Source organism: Amphibalanus amphitrite, unplaced genomic scaffold (assembly GCF_019059575.1).
Source record: "Amphibalanus amphitrite isolate SeventyFive unplaced genomic scaffold, NRLGWU_Aamphi_draft 001973F_arrow, whole genome shotgun sequence".
NCBI classification, from domain to species: Eukaryota; Metazoa; Arthropoda; class Thecostraca; order Balanomorpha; family Balanidae; genus Amphibalanus; species Amphibalanus amphitrite.
Genome location: NW_024883466.1, coordinates 52,401 through 79,270, shown reverse-complemented (window position 1 = coordinate 79,270; position 26,870 = coordinate 52,401). Strand labels below are relative to the sequence as shown.

Here is a 26,870-nt window from a genome sequence, read left to right as displayed (position 1 = left end):
ATGCGCCATATACATACGATATTGCAAGAAAATTCTGCTTTGTAGACAGGTTAAAATAAAAACTGCTCAATCCCGGGATCCCGGGATATCCCGGGATTGCATTTCTAAAATCCCGGGATCCCGGGATTGCCAAAAAGTCCCGGGATTATCAGTCCTAGCACAGACCTTTCTACGAATCTTTCTTAACTTTCACCTACTCTAAACTAAAAATATTCCGCCGTTTTCGTCACCAGATGGTGGACTTCAACATCGGGGGTGTCATCAGCATCATCGTGTTCTACGTCCTGATCCTGCTGGTCGGCATCTGGGCAGGCAAGAAGAAGCCGCCCGGTGAAGATGACAGCGAGGACGTCATGCTCGCCGGCAGGAGCATCGGCGTCTTCGTCGGCATCTTCACTATGACCGGTAAGAAGGAGTGCCGCAAGGGTGCGTTCTGGGTCCTGTGTTATTTGGGCTGTTCGTGCTGGTTGCTGCTCTGTGTTACTGGCTACGACGTTGGACATTCATGGACACCAAAACCCTTGTAAATGTAGACTGAACGGAGTCAGATAATGTTGCCATCAAGGCCATCACTCCATAAAACTTTACCTTGCAACGGAACACTAGTGCATTTTGCAGCAAGTTCAGACGGCATTGATATTGCAATGCACAGTGTACGGCCCGCAAGTTCAAGAGTGCATAGACGGCCTCCATATTCCGAGTGTCACGATGATTACGCTACACTCATGTTACACTAGTTCTTCGTAAATAAGCATTTCATAGCAACATAATCCGTTTCAACTTCATGGCTGAAGTGATCATATGATAACAGCACGTGCCGTGCACGCTTTTATGTGCTACTCTAGCATTGGCATGTAGCCGTCATGCGGTACTAGACATCAATGCTTCAAATCATTTGAAGGAACTGCGGTTGCATGGATGAATTTAATATTCGATAATTCATAAACATCCACAACAACTGAAATAAACGATGTTTTGTAGGTATAAGTTCTACAAATTCTGAAATAAAACGCAGAAAATCATGCGTTCTTCAATAGCATGTTGCCATGTTAGCTTAAACAATAGCAGCTAAATATGAAAATGCTGCCCAGGCCCACGTATCGATTGTGAGGAAAAATACCATGAAGTTTTCATGATACATCCTGCAGCGAATATCGCAGTCCAATTACTCGCGGCCTTGTGGACAATGATAATTTTATGCATAGCTCTCCGTTTTATTTTCTACCAAATGGTAAAAATGGTGGAAAACCTTGGAATAAAGCCGTACAAACCTGATAAAACTCTTAGCATTCGACATTCTTCCGTATAGTTTGACGTCAGAACCTTGCTTTGGCGTTAGTGCTACAAATGGCTAGATTCCCTACATCTCAACCACCGAAATATTTAACGACACCTGAGCTTGTGTTTAAATATTAATAAAAAGAAGGGAACTTCCTTTTTATCAGTATTGCAGATCTCCGTCCTCCATAGCTAACACATATTGGCTGCACTTTTCTAATTAGTTACGACGTTTTATTACGTAAAATTCATGTCATAATTGATTTATGCCTCTGCCTGGCTTCATTAAATCAATCAACCACAGAACGAGTTCGATTAGGTGTCCAACTCTTTCCGCATCGTAATCATACCAGTAATGGCGTCGGGCGTGAGCTGACGTCAGCTCTAAAATAAAATCGATACTATCCGGAATCCAATGCCGGCTAATGGCCTTAGGGCCACTAGCCACGTTCGATGTTTGACCATTGAACGAGCATTGATGTTGGGGTGTATTTGTAACGCAGAAATTTGATGGATCAGCCAGCAGGGACCTTGCTGTCATATTACGCGTTTATCCGCGCTTAAATCTCCCCGAAAAAAAAAATATAAGCGCGCATTATGAGCTGAGCCTGCGATGATCAAAAACCATTTATAATGTGCATCTAAGCACTTGATCAATGATCATGCATCCCTAATTGCACGCTGCTGACATTAATATATGCACGACTAACGACTGAAAACTTATCGCATTCCTTCTGACACTTCTTTCTCTGTTTCAGCGACATGGGTGGGCGGTGGTTACATAAACGGAACAGCCGAAATCATCTTCGACAAGGGCATCGTGTGGTGCCAGGCGCCGTTCGGATATGCTCTCTCGCTCGTATTCGGTGAGTAAATTTGAGAGCGTTTGTGCGCCAAAAAAGGCACACTTCTCCAAACCGCAATAATAAATCTTTTTTTCTTCTTCTATAAATGTTACAACTTATATGAACTTTTCGGAAGTAAAAAGAAGGCCATGGAGATATCTTTCTTTCTTTATTGAGTCTCGAAGCGATTCCTAGCCGCTCGCCTATAATCCCTTCTGCACGTGACAACTGCACGGATGCCCTTTGATCCGGCGAAACCCAGCCGAGCAATCATAGTTTCTGTCATACTGGGATGGAGTGGCCACGATATGGGGCGTTGGCGTGCCACAGAAAATTACAGTCAGACGAAAAGGTTCTTGAAAGAGAATAGCCCCGGCAAAATCGTGGCCAATGTCATGGTTGATAGGTCACAGCTGATGGAAGTTTTAAACTGCAGTCGTGAGCTTCGTGCGAAGCTACCATCATATCACCGTTTGTAACGAATTAAATCACACTCTGTATTGAAACCCATGTTGAAAAGAGAATACTTCAAGCATCGATTTCAGCCAAAAAAGAACAAAACGTCCGATCAAGAACTTCAGACTTCAGAATCACTCGAAACTAGCCGACAACAACAATAAGGCGCAAAATACCAGCCTTGACAAAGGTCACGTGGCTCACCACGACCGCACCTCCCAACGCGGCAAAAACACTCAACTCCAATTCGCACATCCGTGACATCAATTAAATGCAAGACAACAAAACGACGCAGATCTAATAGCGAGTCGCAACTAAATTCACAACATCCTCCCCGCCTTTGGATTGCCTTGACAATCCAAACCTATTTTGCCTCAATCCGTCCAGCCCTTTCTCATTCGAACTGTCTATGAGGGGACAGAGGTAAGAAGAGGAGCGCGCTGCCTGCTGCTGTCAGGTGGAGGGCATCAGTCGAGTAGTCCCAAGTCATAGAGTCTCTGGACTGCCCGGGTCCTCAAGTGCCCTCCCTGGGTTCGAACCTCAGCAGACCTGATCACCCCATCTCTGCCAGGGAACAGCTTTGTGACGGTCCCCATCACCCACTTCATTCGGGGAACGTTATCCTCCCTGACGAGCACCACCGACCCCGGCTGTAGCTGACCTTGATGCGAAAACTTGCGCACTGAGTGAGGGAGGTTCCGCAAATATACATCCCTCCAGACCGTCCAGAAACGGTTCAGACGCCTCTCGCGTACCCTAGCCCTGTCGGAGAGCGCTCTACCACTTACCGCTTCTGGATCCTCCAGCAGCCTGGCCTGGAAGCCGGCGCCACGTCCAGTGAGGAAATGACTGGGCGTCAGTGGACTCTCGCAGTCGATCGCGTCAGTCACCTGAGTCAGTGGACGTGAATTCACACATGACTCAACCTCAGTCAGCACAGTCTCAACTCCACTTGAGTGAGACATCTTGTGCCGAGCGACTTCCTGAGTCCCACCTTCACGGAGCGCACCAGTCGCTCCCACCAACCGCCCCACCACGGTGAGTTTGGCACGATAAACTTCCACCGGGGAGCGAGATGTCCAAAGTACCGCTGCATCAGCTGATCGGCTCCGCTGAACGTTCGCGCGTTATCTGAATAGATAACTGACGGCAGAGTCCTTCTGGCAGCGAAACGTCTGAGCGCCATCAAAAAGTCAGCCTGTGACAGTGATCCTGTCAACTCCAGATGCACTGCGCGTGTCACAGCGCAGGTGAATAGGCACACATAGAACTTTCTTTGCGGGCAGTCCACCGCGAAAATCGGCCCCGCGAAATCCACTCCTGTGACCGAGAACGGCGGCGCACGGGTTACCCTGTCGCGAGGGAGCGGCGCCGCCGGCTCGTTACACTGGACAGCATCCTGCCGCTGACAAACCAAACACGAGCGTTTGATGCGCTTTGCCAGGCAGCGGAGACCCACGATCCAAAAGGCCGCTCGGAGTGCAGTGATCAGAGTAGACACACCACAGTGGCACATCATACGATGCTGGTCCCACACCAGCAGTTCGGCCACCCGTCCCTTTGGGAGCAAAACAGGGTGTCGCTCCTCACTGGTCAACTCAGACTCCTGAAGCCTGCTCCCGATTCTCAGGAGCCCGTCGTCGCCTATGAAGGGGGACAGACGGTATACCCTCGAACTTTTAGGTACTGGCTTGCCCCGTTGTAAGGCGCTGAACTCCGCTGCAAAGGCCAGCCGTTGTTCCTCTCGCAGCAGCAGGTGCCTGGCCGCCACCAACTCCTCGGCCGAGAGATCGCCAGTGGACCGATTGTGACGCCCAGACCGCGCGTTGTGGCGGAAGCGGTTCACCCAAGCCACCACTCTGACCGCCTTGTTCATAGACGACCAGCGGCTGCAGTCGAATATTGGGGCACTCTGTGCCGCAGTCACCAGAGCTGGGAGGCCGGCGCTCCCAATCACCGAGACACCGGCATCATCCAGCTCGCACGACAGAAGTGTTGCCTCCGGCAGCTCTTCACTGGACACGAGAGGCACTGACTCATCAGCCCCGGGACGAGCCTGAGGCGTAGCCAGCCACCTGGGACCACGGAACCACAGCTCCGATCCGCTCAGACACTCAGCCGATACTCCGCGGGTCGTCAGATCTGCTGGGTTCTCCTCCCCTGGACAATGAGACCAGTCCGACGGAGCGGTCAGACCCTGTATCTCCGTCACTCGATTTGCAACAAATTGCTTCCATCGCCTAGGCTCGCCACGGATCCATCCTAGTGCGATCATCGAGTCTGTCCAGCACCGAGTCTCTGTGTCATCAGGAAGCCTCAGAGCCTGCCTCACAAGAACGGCTAGGCGTGCAGCCAGCAGACTTCCCAGTAGCTCAAGTCGTGGCAGAGTAACACTCTTCAGTGGCGCCAACCTCGCCTTGGCCATGACCAAGGTCACCTCAACAGAGCCATCTGACTGGGAGATCCGGAGGTAGACCGCTGCCCCGTAGCCCTTAGGAGAGGCGTCACCGAAGGCGTGAATCGAAACGCCAGCACCACGGTTCCAGCCCTCAGTCGAGTAGCAGCGGGGAATGTGAATCTGCTGGAGCAGCTCCAGACCTTTCAGCCACTCCATGAACATCAGGCTGGACTCCGAGGGAAGCTCATCATCCCACCCAATACCGAGCTTCCACAGCTCCTGGAAGATGCGTTTTGCAACCATCACGAACGGAGCAACAAACCCCAAGGGGTCGAATAGCCGAGCTATGCAGCTCAGCACCACACGCTTGGTCGGAGACACATCAGCAGGGACAGTGAGGCCCTCGAACGAGAAGACGTCCTCAGCTGGACTCCAACTCACCCCCAGGACCTTCACACTCTCGAGCTCGCCTGTGCCAGAGGCAGCGTGAGCCTTGTCGAACATCACTGAGCTGTTTGACGTGCACTTCGTCAGGATCATACTGGCGTCAGCCATCACGGCCTGAGCCTCCGTCAGCAGAGCGCTCGCCTCCTGCTCAGAGTCGGCTCCCGAAAGGAGGTCATCAACATAAAAGTTCTCGAGCATCTCAGTTATCGCGCGAGAGGAGGGATACCTTGAAAGGTGATGGCGGATAGTCGCGTTCAACAAGAACGGACTGGAGCTGACCCCAAAGGTCACCCTTCGAAAGCGCATCACCCGCTTCCGACCCTCATGAATCCAGAGGAACCTGTGAGCGTCCCTGTCTTCCTTCCTGAGGCCCACCTGCAGGAAGGCTTTGCTGATGTCCGCCGTCACAGCCACCTTCCAGCGTCTGAAACGAAGCAGCACGTCTACAAGACTGGGAATCAGACACGGTCCCACCTCAAGGCAATCGTTGAGCGAGACACCATTGGGACCGGTTGCAGAAGCGTCAAATACCGGTCTCACCCGAGTCGAAGTGCTGGATTCCTTTACAACAGGACGGTGAGGCAGGTAGAAGCAAGGATAAGGACCATCCAGCTCGTGGCAGGGAACCTCCTCCACCACACCCGCCTGTTCCATCTCCTGGAGTGCCTCCGAATAGGCCACTCCCAGCTCTGGGTCTCTATCCAGCCGACGAGACAGACCCGACAGGCGCGCCTCAGCGGCGGACCTGTTCTCTTGGAGCTTCTTTTCGCTGCCAGCCTTCCACGGCAGCGCCACCTCGTACCTACCATCAACTTTGCTCACAGATGCATCAAAGTGGGTAAGCACCTCAGAATCGGTCTCCTCTGGCTCACTGATCCCAATCCCTTCGAGGGACCACAACCGTCTCAGAGACCGCTCGTGAATGTCACCAAGACACAGCAGACTTGTGGCGCTGCCCACCGTCCTAGCATCATCTGGCGCACTCACCTTACCGGAGATGATCCACCCCAGTGCGGTCTCCTGCGCCACGGGTCCCCCTTCCAGCCGAATCTCACCCTGTTTTATCAGATCCCAGTAGCAGTCCAGCCCCACCAGTAAATCTACAGTCAGTTGTCTGTCAGAGGGCGGATCAGCCAGCTCCAGGTGACTGAAGGACTGCAGCACAGCAGCAGGCATGCGTGGGCGCTGGAGTGGCATGCATATCACAGGGATCCTGATAGCCTGAACGGAAAGGGCTGTCGGAGAGGCTACATTGGAGCCAAACATCTCAACTCGGTACACATCTCTGTGCTCAGCAGATGAGCCAGTCCCTCCAAATGCCGCATAGGATACTGTCTCAGAGCCTACCCACTCGGGCTCAGCTGACTTTACGAGCCTGTCACTGACATATGTCCTATCACTACCTGTATCGAAAAGCGCAGTGGCTTCTACTCGCTGTCCGCCGCGACCTACTACAGTTACACGAGCGGTGGGCAGCACTGTGCAGCTCCTCTCTAGACCACCACTCTTGCATGACAGGGATGGATGCTGAGCAGGGTTTGAGCCACTGCTACGGATACTGCTATCACTGGCTCCTGTCGCACCCCCTTGATCGCGCTGCATACCCCCTCCATGTAGCTTGAAACAGCACACTACATTGTGCCGTCCACCACACTCAGCGCACACTGCCCCACACTTTCGTGCAGCATGCCCAGCATGCAAGCAGCGGAAACACAGTCCTGCCTGTCGGATGGCATCTCTACGCTCGGGGACAGACAGGGACTGAAGCTTGACACATACCTCAGGCTGGTGTGTCTGCCCACAGAAAGGGCACCCCGGACTCGCTCCTGACTGCAGAGCTGCTGCTGCTGGCACCCTTTCACGCGGCTCCTTCTTCCTCCTTTGCTGAGGGCCGTTTGTGGTCTTCGGTCGACTCTCGGTGGACGCAGCAGTCTCTCGAGCAGACGCCACCTGTAGTCTGCTGAACGCACAGGATCGCTCCCTGCGGTTGATCTCTTCAGACAGGAAGCTCATCAGCCAATCCAGGTCCGACTCCCTGCCACAGCCCTCACGGGCCCACTCGAGGCGAATGTCTGGGGTCAGCTTCGACAGAATCAGAGGGACCAGAACAATGCCGTAACGGTCACCTCCGACATCCAGTGATGCCAAGCTGCGAATGTGGACCTGAAGACGGTCTTGAAGTTCTCGAAGGGATGGGACGCTCGAGGATGACGCCTCCGGAACAGAGAGCAGCTGTTGAATGTGGGAGAAGATAACCACCTCCTTCCTCCCAAATCTCTTCATCAGCAGGTCGCAAGCACTGCTGTAGTTTGCTCCAGTCAGAGGCAGGCCATCAACACTCTCCTTGGCTTCACCCACGAGGAATGATCTCAGGTAAGCGAATTTGGTCACTTCAGGCAGATCAGCATTGTGCACTGCGGCATCAAAACACTCCCAGAAGGTCTGCCACTGCAGCACATCTCCTCCAAACTTTGGTAGTTCTAGTTTGGGTAGCTGCAGGTGGCCTGTTTGCGAGGATCCAAAGGAACTTGAGGGCTTCTTGCTCAGTACAGCATCAGCTCTGTTCAGCACATCAGTTATCCCCTCTCGGAACTCGGCAGCACTCTCAATATCATCTAACATTTCTGCCTCTGAAGGGAAACTGAGCTCGGCTTCTGACTGTGCTTCATCCAACAGTGCCAGTCTTTTCTGACAATCACCTTTAGCTGTCTGAAGGGCGCTTACATCAATATCTTGGCACTCGAGCAACTCCTCCAACTTACGGCGACAGCGACTCATCCATCCTCGCGCTGCCGCTCTCTTTCGAAGCTTCTCAGTGCTCATCTTGACGCGAGATCACAAAACGAAAATCAAAGATCCCGTTCCCGAGCGTTTCGGCACCAAATATAACGAATTAAATCACACTCTGTATTGAAACCCATGTTGAAAAGAGAATACTTCAAGCATCGATTTCAGCCAAAAAAGAACAAAACGTCCGATCAAGAACTTCAGACTTCAGAATCACTCGAAACTAGCCGACAACAACAATAAGGCGCAAAATACCAGCCTTGACAAAGGTCACACGTGACCGGTCGTGGTGAGCCACGTGTGGCTCACCACGACCGCACCTCCCAACGCGGCAAAAACACTCAACTCCAATTCGCACATCCGTGACATCAATTAAATGCAAGACAACAAAACGACGCAGATCTAATAGCGAGTCGCAACTAAATTCACAACACCGTTAGTGATGAGATTGTGGGGGTAAGTTCCTCTCACGGAATACAAATTCACATATGTAAGATAAGAGTGCGAGCAATTTACGAAAGAAACGAAAGAGTAGTTCTTTCTCACGAAAAAAAAACACAGTTGTGGGGAGCATATATTTTGTTGGATGGGAAACAAGACCAGACCAGTATCTCAACAATAGTCATCACCCAAAACCGGCCACCGCCACAGTACCACTGACCTCAACTGACCAGCATCATCACCTCTCCTTTCAGGCGGCATCTTCTTCGCCAACAAGATGCGCGAGGAGGGCTACGTCACCATGCTGGACCCGTTCCAAGAGGTGTTCGGCGGCAGGATGGGCGGCCTGCTCTTCATCCCGGCCCTGCTCGGAGAGGTGTTCTGGTCAGCCGCCACTCTCGCCGCTCTCGGTAGGTCAAAGGTCACACAGAGGTCGCGTGAAGGTCGTACGTGAAGGTCACGTAAAGGTCCGCGGTTGTGAATGTATGGGATGGTTTGGGAACTTTCGTGGAGTGTCTGTGAAGGATTTAGTAGGTTGTTTTAAAGTTGCGTGATGCGATCAACGGCTTAGATTTAGAGAAAGACTAGGGGATTTAGATTAGAATTAAGTCAAACGTTGTTAGCGGGTTATAAACGTGCAGAAGGGAAATATCGTGCATACCTTAATCGACTGAGTACATTCTTCGGATGCCAGGCCGTCTGATGGCATCTTAACAGGACTTATTAGTGGTCTTACATTAGTCACTGTCAGAAGGAAAATTTAATAGGAGTTGTACAAGAGCAGAAATAGCAAAGCTTGACTACTAAGTAGCTCTGCTTCCAAACCAATGTCCTCGTGTTAGCTCTGCTGAAAATTCTCGTAAGTTGTACATTCCCGGAAAATTCTACTGAAAATTGCACTCAGATGGCACAGCGTATGCGTCAGGTTTTGTTAATGTGCTGAATGTAAATTCGTTGATTTAATATCGTGTGAGTATTTGTATGACAAGTGTTCACTCATCTGAGCTGTTGTTGAACAGATGACGGAGACGAACAGACATCCCATACAGCCCAACTTGTAAAATGAAACACGATTTTTGATGGCGCTTGCATTGGTTTGCTTCTAGACATGAATTGGATCTTGACGCCACACGTATTTTCATGAATACATTTTAAGTCTCATTTCATAGCCATAATAATATCAATTAAAATGCCAAACACCAGGCTGCAAGTGATTGCTAAAAACCTTCAAGACTACCGGCACCTCTATCCGCACTAAAGATGCCCAGTCTGCACTTGATAACGTCATCATCAGCTGACTATACCGCAGCGTCATCTACGCCCCGTAATTCCCCAAACCTTGCCACAATACAGGAGCCACACTCAGCGTGATTCTCAACTGGGAAATGGAGCTATGCGTGATAGTGTCCGCCTGCATTGCCGTATTCTACACGCTGTTCGGAGGACTCTACAGCGTCGCCTACACGGACGTCGTTCAGCTGCTCTGTATATTCTTAGGACTGGTAAGCGCGTCACTGTCCGCGAGGCCGCGGGTTCGAATCCCACCGCACGATCCGTGCTTTTTAGAGATGGTGTTAGAGTGGTAGTTTCGGTGTTCTATTAGTTGAGTAGAGAATAGAGGAAAGGGGAGAAAATTGAGAAAACAGAGAGATCCAATGATCCATCAATGTCTGATAGTTAAGTTGGCGTTCTACCGCGCGTGACTGTGCGTGATGGATAGATGTTTGTAGTGCCGGATTAGCTGGTTGCATGTAATGGAAATCGATATTTCCAAAACGGTTTTCCAATCAAAACAAATCCGAAGTGGTTAAAACAGCTACACACATATTTGTAAACACAACACCATTAGATTTTCACGTGGAACATCAACGTTTCCTCCTTTGTCCTTGAGGATCCTTAAAATCAAAACCAACCAGTGCAGATAATCAAAATCAAAAGGAAACCAAGACTATATATAGCCTTATAATCTAAGACTGTCTATCGCTTTTAGTGCTTTAGCGAAAAGCGCACAGGAAGCATCAGTGCCTTGGCCAGCCGAGCCGGCTGGAAATATCATCTCACTCTCGAAGTTACTTTTTCACGACTTTCTAACGACATTCTCTTCATTCTTACCTCGTCTCGTGCCGTATTTATTTGTGCACTTACGGCGATCCGCCAGGGTTACATGATCAGACTAAAGATAATGCGCGAATGCCTCAACTATATTGAAATATGATAAAATCACATCATTTCAATCATGTGCTGTCACCTCTACTTTATCTAGGTTGTAATGCAAAGATGCGTGGTGAAATTATTATGCAATAGCATAGCTTATTCAGTAAATGACTGATTGACCCAAACTGAAATGACTTCGTCGATTTCACATTGAACGCCGTGCCATTTATTCATCCACTCCGCCAAAATGCAACAGTCTCAATGCTTCTACACAATTTCGCAAATGTCTGCTGCCGGCTTCTTCAATTTTTCACAAGTGATCTTGACTGCGGCTTCCGGGTACCGCCTCATTTATTACCTGGACATGCTCTCGCAGGACCATGGAACCACCTGCTCCATAGGAAACTCCGCAGCTCCGCCACTTCTGAACTTGGGTCACGTGTGGCCGCCCGACCTCGCGACACCTGGGACACCAGAAACGGAGAAGTCATGGCCGCTGGGAGACGTGGCGATGCTTCATATGAAGAGTTGTGGCTCTCCAGAGAGGTGGAAATCATCAACAGTACCAAGAAGTCTGGCTATTTCAGAGCAGCTGCACCGTCCGGAACATATAAATCTTAATCTAATTTTGTATAGCTTGTAAAGTTCCAGACGCATGTCGAGGCGCCAACAACACGAACAAGTATTCCGTCTTCCATAGATTTGTTTTTCTTCTTACCTCTTTTTCACTAATGATCGTTCACAGGTCCTGGAGAACTGCATTCGCCTGGTTTTCACAGGAGATCGTTCACAGTTTTTCAAGACCCATCATCTTTCGAACATCTTAGGCGCACCATCTCAAATCAGCTTGATTAAGTTTCTTCAAGCCCTAACTTTCACAGCTCCGTAGCAAGAAACACCTCTTCAATATTCAATCTTCATCCTTTCAAAACGCACCGTCTCGCACGTTCCAACACTATCATTGACCTCCCATCCGGCAGGCGCGACCCTGAATGTCATACTGCAGGTGGGCCACGAGGCCAGTGTCATCCTCTCCGCCTGTATCGCCGTCTTCTACACGCTCTTCGGCGGTCTCTACAGCGTCGCCTACACGGACGTCGTTCAGCTCATCTGCATCTTCCTCGGCCTGGTGAGCCGTCCAACAAACGGCCTGGCTTTCCGCGGCGTCTTCAGCTTTTCCTGCGTCTCTCGGGTTTTCCTGCAGCCCTTCGGCATCTGTATTGCCTCTTGACTCTCGAGAGCACTTCTGCTGCAGCACCGTGTGTTTGCCCTTCGCACGAATGCGTTTTCTGCAAAAACATTCTTCGCTTCGATCTAAGAACGGTTACATTTTACTATCGTCTTGTTTTGACTTGCGAAAGGGTCTTAAGTGTTCTTCCTTTGCTAAGTGATCTTTCATCACAATGTGCTTTTTATTTCTAAAATGTCGGCAGCATTGGTCCGGCTTGATATTATTTCCTTTTACACAATGCAATATACATATACCTTCCATCTTAGGTACTACATTGGGCTAATATTTTCAAATTCCATTGCATGCATCTTTCCATCTGTTTCGAGCTTCATACATTATTATCCTTTTTATGCATTGCACAACCGCCTGCATTATCATCATTTTTTCTTATTCGTCATTCATCAATTCGTTCATTTCCTTATTTACTTATGCGCTCACGAGATGTGTTTATAAAAATAGGCATATGAAATGCAAGGCGTGATGAGAGGATCATTAAATTTGACGCTTCAAACTTATGACATATTTTTCTTTATACATATAAGCTAACATTTCGAAAGATGTCAAACAATGAATAGTCGTAGCATGGATTTACAAACATTAGCATATGGGACCTTTCACGGAACAATACCCCATCCAGTATCCACTTATGTTGGCTGAAATGGGCACATGGCACAATCATCGATCAGTGAATCATTAGCAAGCGTCCAGCAAACCCGGCTCCGAGTTGGTCGGATAGCACACCCACCCACAGCACTGTTGTCCTAAGGTTGTGCCTATTTCTACCCTCCCACGTCTCACCCACGCTTCTAAAAGCCCCGGCATACACCCTACTTGGTCTGTTGCAATTACCCGACATTTGTGTCCAATATTTCCACAAGGATGTCACTCCGGAAATCACAATAGCTACCACACCCACATATCGGAAATCGAGTAGACCCTCAACCCCGTCCTTACCACACCAGGCGTAGGGCGGGGAGCACTCCCCCTTCCCTCGCGCTGCGGCCGGGGGGGGGGGGGGAGGGGCGGCAGACGGGTGTGGAGTCTATGGGGGATCGCTGGCGGGTCGGAATCAATAGCGGCATTGACCCAGTAGTGGTGGTGCAGGAGTCGCCGATTGGCCAGCGTCTACTGGCCAGGTGTCAGCCGGGCCCAGGCACCTCCGCTCCAAAAATAGCTCCGCGTGAGCAGTAGCACCCCGCCACCGGCGAATACCCCCGGGGGCTGGCGTGAGGACACGTCAGGTGGGCTGCCGAGCGGTTAGTTAGCGGCGTTCAAGTGATGTCTTAGGGCTGTGATAGTTAAAGGTAGTGTGCCACCTTTGAAAGATTTCCCATTTTATTTTTCCTAGGATAAGAAGCTTCTGTTTTTACATAATATCGCAAAAAAAAAATCAAAAATGGGCCTGGAATAGTGCCTTTTTCGCCTAAAAGTTTTTCGGTTTTTAGATATGTATAACAACTGTAGTGGGCTCACCTGCAAACAGGCGTCGGGCAACAATCGCGAATGCGGCGCACTTGTGACAATAAGCAAAGGTCATTATAGTGTTACGACCATACGACGTACGGGAATGAGTTATCAGCTGTCTAATCGTAGACAACACAATGTCGAGCCTTAAACTGTAAGCCCGTATTGGTATTGTTTCTTTTATTTGGCTGTCGAACATTATTTATGGTTTGAAATATGATTTTATGTAAAATAATTGATATGAAAAAGCCGTCTTATAAGTTATGACCCCATTTCACCACACGCAAGTGGCAGAAATGACAATGATCAGCTGACGCATTTTTCTTGGCCGAAGTCAGAGCGCGCGGCCCGACGCACCACGCGTATTTGGAAATTCCGACCTCGACGAGCATCAGAAGCCACCTAACAGGCGTGTTCGAAACCGCAGGAGATGATGATGAACGGGTTTATCGAAACTTGATTGGATGAGCATATCGGTAATAGCGATTTCAGTGTGTGCATTTATTGTTCATAGTGGTGTGAAATGTGGTTGGGGTACGACCGACAACCCGTCGGGGCGAATTTCGCACTGGGGTACTCAAAATTTGAAGAATTTAAGACGTTTCCATGAGTTTTGAAGGTATGGATAAGTTCTAAAAATCCGGTTCTCCTTATCTGGGCCATTAACTCCATACGGTCCAAGAAAGCTGGCACACTACCTTTAATTAAACTCTGGGTTTGTGGTGTATTGAGGACATACCTATGTACAAGACTCCACACAGAACAAGTACAAGACAAGTGTTGGACATCAATTTTAAGCGATCTAAAGATACAATTACATCCCAAAGTACCGAAATAAACATGTTTTTACGAAAATGAATCATCGTAAAACATTTACATTCCCAATTCTTTTTCTGCTATGACTAAATGTATATTGTACAATTACAAACATAGGTTAGCATGAGATTTCTGTCGGAAGCATGATGAATGAAAGGAACAGCATGTGAAAAATAGATTACAGTTTTTGCATGACATTTATTTTTGCTATGTTCGGTAGATGATCTGAACAAATGAAGATTTTGTGCGACATTTTGAAAGGAAAGAAGCATGCAAATTAGATGTATTCCAACATATGTCCTTAAACTCTTACAATTGTTGCATAAGTTTGATGGAAGCACAAGCGGATCAGCGATAGCGTAAAACAATTGTGTGTTCATTAACTGTAATCTGTGATAATCATTATGGCTTAGCATTCCTCTGATTTGCTACTGTTACTTTTACAGCAGTGGATTTTATAAAATCATACTGATGTAACTGCTATTCATTTGTTATTTCGTTATCGAATGTTATCCAGCCCACAAACATCTGCGTATCATTAACTCCTCAACCCTCTCCCTCTCTCTCTCTCTCTCTCTCTCTCTCTCTCTCTCTCTCTCTCTCTCTCTCTCTCTCTCTCTCTCTCTCTCTCTCTCTCTCTCTCTCTCTTCCGTCTCTACAGTGGCTCTGCATCCCATTCGCGTGGAACCATGAGGCTGTGGGAAAGGTGGAGCCCGAAGATATGGACTGGATTGGCTCCGTGGACGGCAAATGGGGCTACTATTTCGACTATTCGCTGCTGCTCATCTTTGGAGGCATTCCGTGGCAGGTGAGAATCGACAAAATCTGTCACGGCTGGATTTTGTTACGAGATAGGAATTTAAAACGTTTGTAAGGTCAAATGATCCGAAGCTAAAGGATGGTGGAACTCGGAATATCGGAACTGAAATATGATGGCGCAGCGCGCTTCGGTACGACTGGGTTGTGACGTAGAAAAACATTTCCCTAGGTATGTGGACAAGGTTTTTCGGTTTTGGCCCGTTTATGGTGAGCTGGGTCTCGGACAAAGAAAGAAAAGAAACTAGGCGAGTAATGACTTTCATTGAATCCTCGATCATCACGTTCTTCAGAATGAAAATTTAATGTAACTTATCCCTTCTTCCCGCAGGTGTACTTCCAGCGCGTTCTGAGCAGCAAGAGTGGCAAGAAAGCTCAGATATTGTCCTACATCGCCGCCTTCGGCTGTGTCATCATGGCCGTGCCGCCCATTCTGGTCGGAGTCATCGCCAAATCGACCGGTGAGAGACAATGGTGACGTCACTGGAGGGTGTAATCTGACGTCACTGGCGGATACGACCAGGGAATAAAGAACAGAGGAAGGGGCGATGCTTTGCTTTTTTTGTATTTGTGAGTTACACAGGCATGTGCAAGGACTGATGGAAAGATAAGAAGTGTCTTGAAACTGCAAAGGTTATGAAACAATAACAGAAACGTCATTTTGATTTACCGACTATTACATTTATCCGTCAAGACATACGCTATTGATCGCAACAAATACGAATATGAAATGCAAGAGACAGGCTATATGTATATATTTGTCCTATCCCACTACATAAACAATAATACCTACTTACTGATTCAAAAATAACGTTTTCTTTTCTTTGACAGATTGGAACCAGACGATGTATCCTGGAGCCAAGCCGATCGTTCCCCCTCACTCGGCCATGATTTTACCGATCGGTGAGTGGGATGGGATTATGTTGTCTGTGGTTAGTGTGGAGAGTTCCACAGCTATCTAATCGTTACAAGCACTTACTTGTCTGAATTGTTACATATGTTACATATGCCGTATTACAAAGGGCTGATGTGCATGCTAAGCACAAGCTTTGAAAACGTTTCTGCATCCATTGCAGAGAAACGCTCTCTCTCCCTCCCTCCCTCCCTTCCTCTCTCTCTCTCTCTCTCTCTCTCTCTCTCTCTCTCTCTCTCTCTCTCTCTCTCTCTCTCTCTCTCTCTCTCTCTCTCTCTCTCTCTCTCTCTCTCTCTCTATCTCTCTCTCTCTCTCACTCTCTCTCTCTCCCTCCCTCCCTCTCTCTCTCTCTCTCACTCTCACTCTCACTCTCACTCTCACTCTCACTCTCATTTATCCCTAATCTCAGCCTGAAAGCACCATGCAGTGAATTTGCAATGCATGAGCTCGCCGTTCCTTTCCGCAGCGTCTGCAGAAGCTAACGAAATCCACTGGCAACAGCTTCATCTACATGCTAAGTGGCTACTTTTAGGAAGGCCACTCTCCTCTCTGTTTGGTCAGAGCAGCTAGCACCGCGCTTCATTTGAACGAAATATAACGCCGGGGACTCTTAGACTAATGCAATTTCACCCTATAGGCTATAACCGCACTAAATTCGAAGGTAACTAACTGAATGTTTTTTTTTCTACAATGAATGATATGAAGGAATTGGTGTCCACACGATGAGAGATGGTCGTGTAATCTGTTTTTTTTTTCTCTTCCGTTTCCAGTTCTGCAATACCTGACTCCGAGTGCGGTCAGCTTTTTCGGCCTGGGCGGCGTTTCAGCCGCTGTCATGTCATCTGCGGACTCTTCGGTGCTGTCAGCTTCGTCCATGTTCGCCAGAAATGTCTACAAATTGATCCTGCGACCAAACGTGAGATAACGCGCCGGTCACCTCTCGGGAGGGACGCTATTGGTTGTCATCGTTTCTGTTTTGGTCCTACATAAAAGATCAGTTTGATAAAAAAGATAGCGGTAAACACTGTTGTTGTCTGTTTCTTGCTTTGGCCATGCCGCCAGTCGCACATACTTCCATGCAAGTGTCCTTATGCAGTGTATGTATGCGTGATAGCTATTACCCTCTTTTGTTTCATATCTTCCTCTAATTGGTCGTTCAATACTTACCTACTGCCCAACATTTCTACCGACCCATTACCCAAAAAGATCCACGGTTCTCCCACCTTTTCTCCACCTCGACCTCACACTCCCCCCCCCCCCTCCTGTTCGTCTCGGAGCGTCGCCAGCTGGCCCAATTACAGCTGGCTGACAAAGCTCTCTGATTGGTGCTAGCCAATCCAATCTGTCCCCAGGCCATTGAACAGAGCGGGCTGAGATCAGCGGAACACATTGTGCCACCACCGCTAAGTGCTCTCGCAGCAGCGTGGCATTCCCAACAACATGCGCGTGTTTTCGACGCCCACCAAACGATTATCGGCTGCGTTGCTGCGTGTTTTCGCTTTCGTATTCGACGCGCGATAGGCTGAGGTGTCGATACGAGGGCGGTTTGAATATCCGCAGCCGCTCGTGTATCTTCGCGGGGAACGGCAGCGAAAGCCGCGAGGCGTTCTAAAGAGAAATTTAGAGATATTATGCGCGATATCGGTATCACGTGACACATTTCTAGAGTAAAAAATGATCTTTGAATGTTATGCGAATAGAACGTTTGCGAAGGCATCGAAGAAAATTGAGATTAGACTTGTGTGTTTGAAAATGCAGATTTATTGCAAGGGCACGTCAATCACAGCTTTATGGCTTTGTTTAGTTCTGCTACAACTCTCACGTTTTAAATCACTGCTGTTTTGTAAAACTATTCGACGTAGAACGAGCGAGTGTTTTCACGACCTCTTGACCAAACTAGCAGCGTAAACAACTCTGAACGCGCTCCTCATTGGCCTCGTCAGATAAATCTAAGAAGTAATCTGGTCAGGACTTTGTTGTTTCGAATATCTCCCCGACAGTTATTTGGCATCTGTATTTCTCAGGTGTACTTACCATACGCCACGAGTTCCTGTCCATTTGAAGAGAATATATTATACTATTTTTCCTGTCCATTTGAAGAGAATATATTATACATTTTCCTGTCCATTTGAACAGATGTATATTATACTATTTTTCCTGTCCATTTTTATCCTGAAACCTTTAGAGACGCCATTATCAGCACGCATCCTGCAAAATTGTAAATCATCCGCCCTTATATTTCTGTCATTTCTGTCGTCGGCCCTTCCATTTCTGTCAGTTCCGTCATCCGTGTTATTTTAGCCATTTACCTGCTGATGTGTTTTTCCGTAATTGGTGGCTAAGACGGTATTTTTCTGGTGATTTCAGGCCTCGGAGACGGAAATAATCTGGGTGATGCGAGTCGGTATCTTCATAACAGGAGCACTGTCGACAGTAATGGCACTCACTATACCAACCATTTACGGACTTTGGTACGTAAACGTATACAACAATAGAGCGTTTGAAAGCAAACATTGGGACCAAAACTCGATTTCACATGAATTAATGGTGATTGATTGTGACCCCCAAGTGATTTCGTTTCAATATTTAAAATGATCATTAAAAAAGATGCTGATATTTTCGATCAACAGCCGTCCAAAAAGGCATAGACGCATTAAATTCATTAGATTATGCGGTCTTTCTGTTAACACAAATGCGGTCTTTTTGTCTGCACACGGGATTGAATAAGAACGACATCGCCGGAAGTTGTCGGTAACTCAATTTGTTCAATTGGCCACTCATTTACAGAGTAACGCAAATAGAAGCAATCAATGACGAGATGCAGCGAAGGAGAGTTCCGGTTCAGTTAGCGTCATTTAAAATAATTGGGTTATATCGTGGCCGATAAGCATTATTAACCAGTATAACGCCTTTTGGGGCGACTAACGGAGCGAGCGAGAGGGTGGCCTTGCACGTGCGAAATTGCGAGGGGGTACCTCCAACTGACTTGTGCACGGCACCCTACTAACCGGTCTCTAGCGATGTGCCAAATTTGAGCACAATCGGCCCGGCCGTTCTCGAGATCTGGTAGCGGCACCCTGCACGTGCGCACGTGCAAAATGGGTCCCAACTCCCAACTGACTTGTGCACGGCACCCTACTAACTGGTCCCTAACCGTGTACCAAATTTGAGCGTAATCGGTCCAGCCGTTCTCGAGATCTGGAAACGACCCCTGCACGTGCGCACGTGCAGCAGCACCCCAACTCTGGCACATGGATATGCATTGCCTAGCGGATGCCTACCTACATACCAACTTTCAGCGCAATCGGCCAGGTAGTTACCGAGATATTGCAACAATTACAAAACTGACACCTCTTCGTTTTGCACGTGGCACGTGCGTAAGGGGTCACCCACATGCATCGGGAATAGTCCAATACTTGGTAGAAGGAATGAAGCTACCCTACAAAAATTACCGCGTGTAAATCGGTCAAGTGGTTGCTGAGATATAAGCCTCACGCGGCCGGCCGCCGCTCATACTCAGAAATTTCCGTTAATCTAAGGAAAGACTACGCTCGCTTCGCTCGCTCCGTAATCATCAGAAACGTGATAATAGCACTGACTGTTGAAGGTATAAATAGAGCCGCTTGTAAATCATGCGTCGTGGTCATTAGAGGCTAGAGCAATAAAACTGATGGCATAATTTCCAAAGCCGTCATAGTGCCATAATAGAGCAAAATCGCATTAATCAACTTCGTGACTACTCGTGTCGGTAAATGAAATACCGATCACAACGGTATGCATCGTATTCCGTAAAATTCCGGTAAGATACATTTGTTGACGCTAGAAAGGAAGGCTTTACATTTTACAATATTTTCTTCTTCTTTTTCACAGGGGCCTCTCTTCTGATCTGGTGTACTGTATCCTGTTCCCGCAACTGTGCATGGTGGTCCACTTCAAGCACCATTGTAACACGTACGGCTCGCTGGCCGGGTACATTGTCGGTCTGATGGTGCGCCTCTCCGGAGGTGAAGACGTGATGAAAATACCACCACTGATACTCTACCCAGGTGGGTGAGCGATGGGTCCTAGTTGGTATTGGGCTGGTAATGATGTGATGATCGATTTCTAATTGTAAAGGCTTATTAGGTATCTGGTTTTGCAATGAATGTTGACTGGTAACTTTATGTGTAATGTTTAAACATAGCTAGTAATAGCAGAACCGATAGATTGAATTGGTATTCTTAATTTTACTTCACTTTTTAATTTGTATTCCTCAAATTGTGACTATAATAGAATTGTTATGCATAGGGCTTTTAAGCCATGCATTCGAACTTGCGAGTTTTAAAATTCACGCTTCCTGACTGAAGAATCGCTGGACAAGGGCACTTGGTAAAACTGACGTTTTTACACACCGTCGTAATTAATCCATTTTTATTATAAAATGAATCAAGCTCCATGATTGTCACGGACGTCGCCTGACGATTCTCTGTGTTTTAGGGTATAATTACGAGACCAAGGAGCAAATGTTCCCGTTCCGAACGCTGGCCATGGTCATGTGCGGCATTACCGTCATCGTCGTCTCCCGATTCACCAAGTAAGTGTTGATGACGTCACTGGTGGAATGGGATGCTGTCATGGTAATGTCAGTGTTGTTATTGGAGGTTAATCTTCAGTTTCTTAGCACTATGGTTACTTAAGATTTATCCTCTGTTCACGTAAATTTTACAATTTCACATAAAAACAAAGGAAGATCATTTTCATGCCGAAAATGCTTATTGCTTCAACATTTTTCGAAGGTGATTGTATGCCCTACTCTTTTGCGACAATAAGACATAAACCCAAACATTGTTTTATTGTAGACAAATGTAACGCAGGATATTTCAAAGACATTTGAATTATTGATCCAGCATCACATGTTATACATCGCAGCTCATTAATATTCATTGCTTATTATCTTATTCAAATCATTTGATCTCCTCATTAGTGCCTACCTACCAACTAGTTTCAATCAGCAGATCCAGCAAAATTAATGTCTCGCTACACTGAAAAAGAACACTTCCCCAGGACAAACCTCTAATATTGATTTACTATCTCCACTTTTGGTTTTATCTTCTCCCAATGTTTACCCAGAGCCAACATTTACCAAAGGATCATACTGTTTGCTGGCTCGGCAGGAAAGTAGGGGCTCAATAGTTTTTGAGACAGACCCGAGCTTGAGCTGAGTTGACCGGTTGTTTGTGTTTCCTCGCTGTTGTTTTCGGCCGCGAGCGTTTTAAAACCCGCGCCCCGTAGGGCTACCGGCGGACCCTACCACCCGTAGGGGGGGGGGGGGCCGTTTCGGCCCCCCCTAAGATCTCGGAAAGTTACCGGCCGATTTTCAAAATTCAAACGGCGTTCGATAGCCCCACCCGGGAACTACCTTGTGACCAAATTTCATTGACCTAGGTCAAACCGATGACGTCACAGGTCAGGTCAAAGGTCAGATTTTCACCGTTCACAGGCAATTCAAGAAATGTGCTGTGAAAGCGAGTAAATTGGTAATTTATTGAAAACCATCGATGGTACATTGTTCGTCAAACACATACTTTGCTATCTGAGGTCACTGATACCAGGTCAGGTCACAGCGAGGTCAGGTCACCGGGGGTCACAATATGAATGTGTCGTGTGATACATGTTTTATGGTCCATTTTACATGACAAATGCGATTAAGTGGGTTAGGCAGCCTTTGGGGCCAGCCTAGGTCACGTTTTTGTGAAGGTCAGGTCAAGGTCAGGTCAAATTAGGTCAAATTTCAAAGTTGATATTTTTGCATTAAATGGGTATCGATTCGATGCAGCTCGTCACGGGGAGTCTAATGGTGGTCTTCGTTTTGCTCTACGAGTTCTAGAATTGCCAAAAATTGAGTTTGAAAATTTGACGTCATCATTTTTGAACAGTTTTTTCGCTATAACTTGGCCAAAAACCGAGGTATCGATCTGAAATTTGGTATGTAGATAGAAGACGGTAGGCACTATCACATATATTCCGGTTTTTTCGAAACTCAAAAACTTTTTGGATTTTTTGGCGAATATATCCAAAAAATGCTTTTTTGATTTTTGGGGGTCAAAACTCAAAAATTTCAAAAATTCGAGATAGCAGTTTTGTAGCCCTGTCAATTCTATACCTTTTATGTTTTGATCATTTTTCTGTATCATCAAAGCTGTAGTCCTGACAGGTCTTCTCGCGAAGGTCTTTTTTCGGTCGAAAATGACAGAACATGACGTCACTCTGACGTCATTTGTGGCCAACCTATCATAGCCTCTGGAAAAATTTTTGGTCACAATGTGTAAAATTGATGCCCGGAGGGGTCCTGAAAGTTTGGTGGCGATATCTCCAGCCGTTTAGGAGATATCGACCGAAAAGGACAGGGGGGGCCGTTTCGGCCCTCCCCTACGGGGCGCGGGTTTTAAGAACGGAAAGAACCAACGTTGCCCAGAATCTGTAGAAAATCATTGGCCGATTTATAACAGGGAGCCCTATTTTGCGCACAGCATTTCGCCAAAGTTGTCGTTATCAATGGATAAAGAGGCTCTGCTGTCCGCTTAAAATGCAAATGGAGGGACTTACATACTAAGCACCAGATAGTTAACGAGATCGTTACCATGTTTCACCGAATGACACAAACATTGCAGTTGTGTTGAGTTCGGGAAACGGTGCGAAACTCTAGATATTTTGTCTGAATAATTTCATAATTTTCTAGTACTGCAAAAAAAAGAAATATTTTTCATTTATAAAGTTTTTCCTAACAGGTTGGACATTTGAAAACGATGAATTTACATGAGCACATAATTATGTGGGAGCTATCGTTTGTTCGCTGAATATTTAGGCTAGCTCACACTATCAAATATCAAAACCCCTTGATATGTTTGCATTTACTCCAAAGCAGAAAAGAAATTCGTCAACATTCAGAAGTATTCAGAGGTAGAGCTACGACTTACTCCCCCGTCTCACCCACAGATACCTCTTCGAGTCGCACATTCTGGCGCCGAAGTGGGACGTCTTCAAGTGCGTCGTCAACGTTCCCGATGACGTCCAGAAGTTCCCCACACCACCAGAAGGTAGGCGTTAGCTCCGGCAAGTTCAGCACTTCCTTTGCGGCGGGCGCCGGAGAAGCACGGTCAGCGACATTTGAGAGTTATCTCCTAACTTGGCTCGGAGATTCTTGGAATTCCAAAGACGGCCTGCGGAGTTTTGCTGGGAGGAAAATTATGGCCACTATTGACGAGCTCCCAACGCCCACTTTGCTGAACGGGGAAATGTTAGTTCACTGCCTTCGAATGCAAAACATGCTATGATTGGAGTTAGCTGAAGTTGCATCAGTGTAATTCATTGCCAGCTCGTCGATATTGCGCTCGACAAATCGTAGAAGACTCTCAACTACATACTCTTGCGTGCGACGATATATCACTTAGATCGACGATCATTCTGGCTATATCAATAATCCACCAAGTCGTTATCTAAAACTGCCTCGAAAAATATGACCGGCAACGAAATCCAATATGGAACTAACCCAACTTCGACCATCTATCCGAGCTTCAGGAGCCAATTGGCTTCCTGGAACGGTCTCAATTATACTGAGAATGGGTGTTCTATTATGGTCGTGCTCGACCCCATTCAAAACTATGTCCCATCAGAAACGTATTTCTATTCTTATGACGCGCCACGCGATCAGCACCTTAGCGGAGGAAACTTTCCGTTGTCATCAATTTTGAATTTGTCATATACTTTGAACACTGACAGAGCTCATCCAAATGTGATGTAGCGTAATAAGATTAGCGTGGCATAGAAAACATTTTACGTTTATACGGTGTAACTTTAGTGTTTTTCTTCGTGTTACACGCATACCTATTTTCTGCAAATATGTTACATTTCATTTTCAATGATAAACATTGATACTTTAACGTCTATTCAAACTGTACGACACCTCAGTTTCGTGTTTCAAAGTGACAAACACCCACGCGCTTTCTTCCCTGACCATCCTCCCCGCTCCGTTCCCAGGTGAACTAACGGTAATGAACTCCGCCGCCGTCCAGAAGTACGCCGCCACCGAGGAGATCAATGAGATGAACGGCAGGGTCAACCCGGCGCTCACACTCTCCGACTCCGATGACGAGGATGCCCCTCCGCGCGCTACGCACAAGACCCGCAAAAGAACGACCAGCACCAGCCAGTCAGGAGGAGGAGAGGGCGGCAAGGGAGCTGGGGGAAGAGGAAGTGTCTCCAGCGCCGCAGCAGGAGGGCCGGTTAGAGAAGGAAGCATGTCCAGCGCCAGAAAAGCAAACATCATCACGGCGAATGGGTCGAAGGAGGGGAAGATCGGTCAGACCAGTCTGTAAGGTAGAGAGGAAGCATTACGAGTCATTTTATTCCACCAAAATGACGAGGAGAGGTCCTATATTACATCTGTTTAACCTAGTGAGACATGCTCGATAATCAGGCGGCCTCAAGACGCGGCTCCAGCGCACGTCAGATCCTTATTGAGATAACTAGGCGACTCAGCGCACAGTCTAGTTGTCAGTAAGGTGTCGAGCGAGCAAAGCGAGCCCAGTACGACGAAGACAGGCGAAAAGTCTACGAACATAACATAGACTCTTCTTTAAACCAGCTTGATGTCCACCTAAGCCCAGCATGCTGAGCAACGTAATGGTTTTCTGCCTTACCATTCGCTAGTAAGCCGTGTCGTACCGTTTTAAAGACCAGCAAATGTGACCCAACCATACTGAGCAAAAAGCTACTGTGTACCTAAGCTTACCCTACGTCGGTGTAGCTTTGGCTCTACATAAGTGGATCTGAATGTTCCTTTTATTTAGCTACCTCGCAGGGCTCTCACAACCAGTTGATGGATCAGCTGTCGTTGTGAGGTCTCTTCAGGCGGATACCCTTGGGATTCACCGCTAATTGATTTGACCGTAGCAATCTAAAACTCGGAGATAGTCAGCAGGACACAGTCTTGCAGCTACAAAAGGAGCAGAAGGCATTAGCTGCAAACAGTAAGGAGCCGTGTTTTCGAAAAGGTATCGATTCAGTTATTAGTCATCAGTAAGAATTCTCAAAAGTTTTCATTCTAAGGAGTAAATACTCCTACATCAATTTTTTTTAACATTTTTTTTTCTTGACTGGTAAAGGACCTTCAGAACATCGGACCACCTGTTTCAAAAAAGAAGTTCTCATAAATGAGTCAAGCGCATTGTCTAATGCGAGCAAAAGTGCCACGCCACCGGAAAGAAACATATCATATAAATGCACAATTAACGTTAGATGACCTGTGTAAAAGGTGTTGTACCAAGCTATTGCTGTTTAGATAAAGCTGTTGCTAAATTGAGAATCGTTTACCAATCGTTCCGATGCCTTGAGAACATATCATCTGTTCGTTCTTATTCATACGTTGCATACACTGTAATTGTTGTATAATTATCGATGTACGACATAAAGCATCGTATTATTGGTCGATCACAGTTATTGATCAAATGTTATCATCCTCCAGTCGTTTAGGCTACGATTCCGCCCCAGTAAACATATCAGCGTTCGTGTTGGCTGTTCACTAGCTGTCGTCAAACGCATTGTTATAGATCAGTACGCAGCGTTCGTTGATCTGATTGGTGCTCAGGCCGTCTGTGTGCTGCGTGAGCAGCCGTGCGCAGCGCTGTTAGAACACGTCTCATCGGGATTCGTCAGGGCCGATGGTGACAGTGTTCTCTAGCTGCTTACGTTGTCAGGGTATCTCGCTCCTGATTGGTCGCTGTGTCGGACAGTCAGCTGGCCACGCTAGCTCGCTGTTGTGATGTTGACTGTTCAGGGCTCTACGAGTATTCCTGGTCCCGTCAGAAAAACGTACGCAATGTCGGATTACGTTGTAATTGCGCTTGGCTGTACAGTTACGCAAATGTTGGTGTTAGGCGACTGAGCACAAAATGGTGCTGTGTTGTTACGTTTTGTTGTGTATCATACTGGATGATTGTAGGGTATTTTATTTGCTTGGTACTGTCGCGGTGTTATGTATTTGATAGTCGGAAGTTTATCCCGGCTGTCTCGCGAGAGCCAGCGTAGCTATGTCAGTGTACTGTACTCGGTGTTGGAGAAAGCAATATGTGTCGCAAAAATACGTGTATAAAAGTAATAGCTGAATAGCGACGGGGCCATAGTCCCAGTTTTATGTTATCGCTTGGTGAAAGGCAGCCGTGACATTATCTGAATGAATTCGCATCGGGAAGAGAGAAAATTAATTACACGTGGAGGTAGACAAACATTTAACACGTGAACATGATCATGAAATGATGTTCCCTATACTACAAGAAATAGCAATTCTAGCAAACAACGTCAAGCACAAACTTTCCTCTTCGCCTGAACATCCGATCACGTGCGACAACATATCGTAAAGATTTGCCACCAACTTGAAACTTGCAAAGATATTCAGCTCCACCCCTGGGCACCTCTCAAACTCGCCAAATCTCTGTCTGGTCCAAAGCGTGCAAATAATTGCTTCAGAATGTCACGTGAAGCAATGAATAGCACAACCTCGCGAATTCGTGTCATAGGTATAGGGTATACTGATGTGTGCTTTGTGTAGTGCGTAGTGCATTGTGTGTAGTGCGTAGTGCATAGTTTGTGTTGAAAAGTAGAATATTGCGGCACGTGACACGCAGGTCGTGGTTGCCGCTGTTGTGCCGAGTAAGAGAAATACACTGTTTTGTAGAAGAAAAACGACTTATGAACAGAAAGTTGATCATCTGCCGCATTGAATATGTGAGGAGGTGAATTCAAAATTGTTTCTCAACACACACAAAATGCCAAAATCCGAAGGTATTT

General features: G+C 47.2%; 1 protein-coding gene across 2 annotated transcripts; it reads left to right on the top strand.

Moving 5' to 3' along the window:
• Positions 1-210: 210 nt before the first annotated feature.
• LOC122375973 (high-affinity choline transporter 1-like) lies at positions 211-26,765 on the top strand. 2 transcript variants are annotated; one of them, XM_043355593.1, is made up of 13 exons: positions 211-405; positions 2,037-2,144; positions 8,907-9,062; positions 11,787-11,935; positions 14,979-15,125; positions 15,465-15,594; positions 15,965-16,036; positions 16,817-16,962; positions 18,414-18,517; positions 19,917-20,092; positions 20,523-20,619; positions 23,022-23,122; positions 24,063-26,765. In XM_043355593.1, the coding sequence occupies exons 1-13, from the start codon at positions 234-236 to the stop codon at positions 24,398-24,400; spliced, it is 1,896 nt and encodes a 631-aa protein (XP_043211528.1). In that variant the 5' UTR covers positions 211-233; the 3' UTR covers positions 24,401-26,765. The 2 variants fall into 2 exon arrangements, with proteins under 2 accessions (XP_043211528.1, XP_043211527.1); XM_043355592.1 differs by lacking the exon at positions 11,787-11,935 and adding an exon at positions 10,006-10,154.
• Positions 26,766-26,870: the final 105 nt, after the last annotated feature.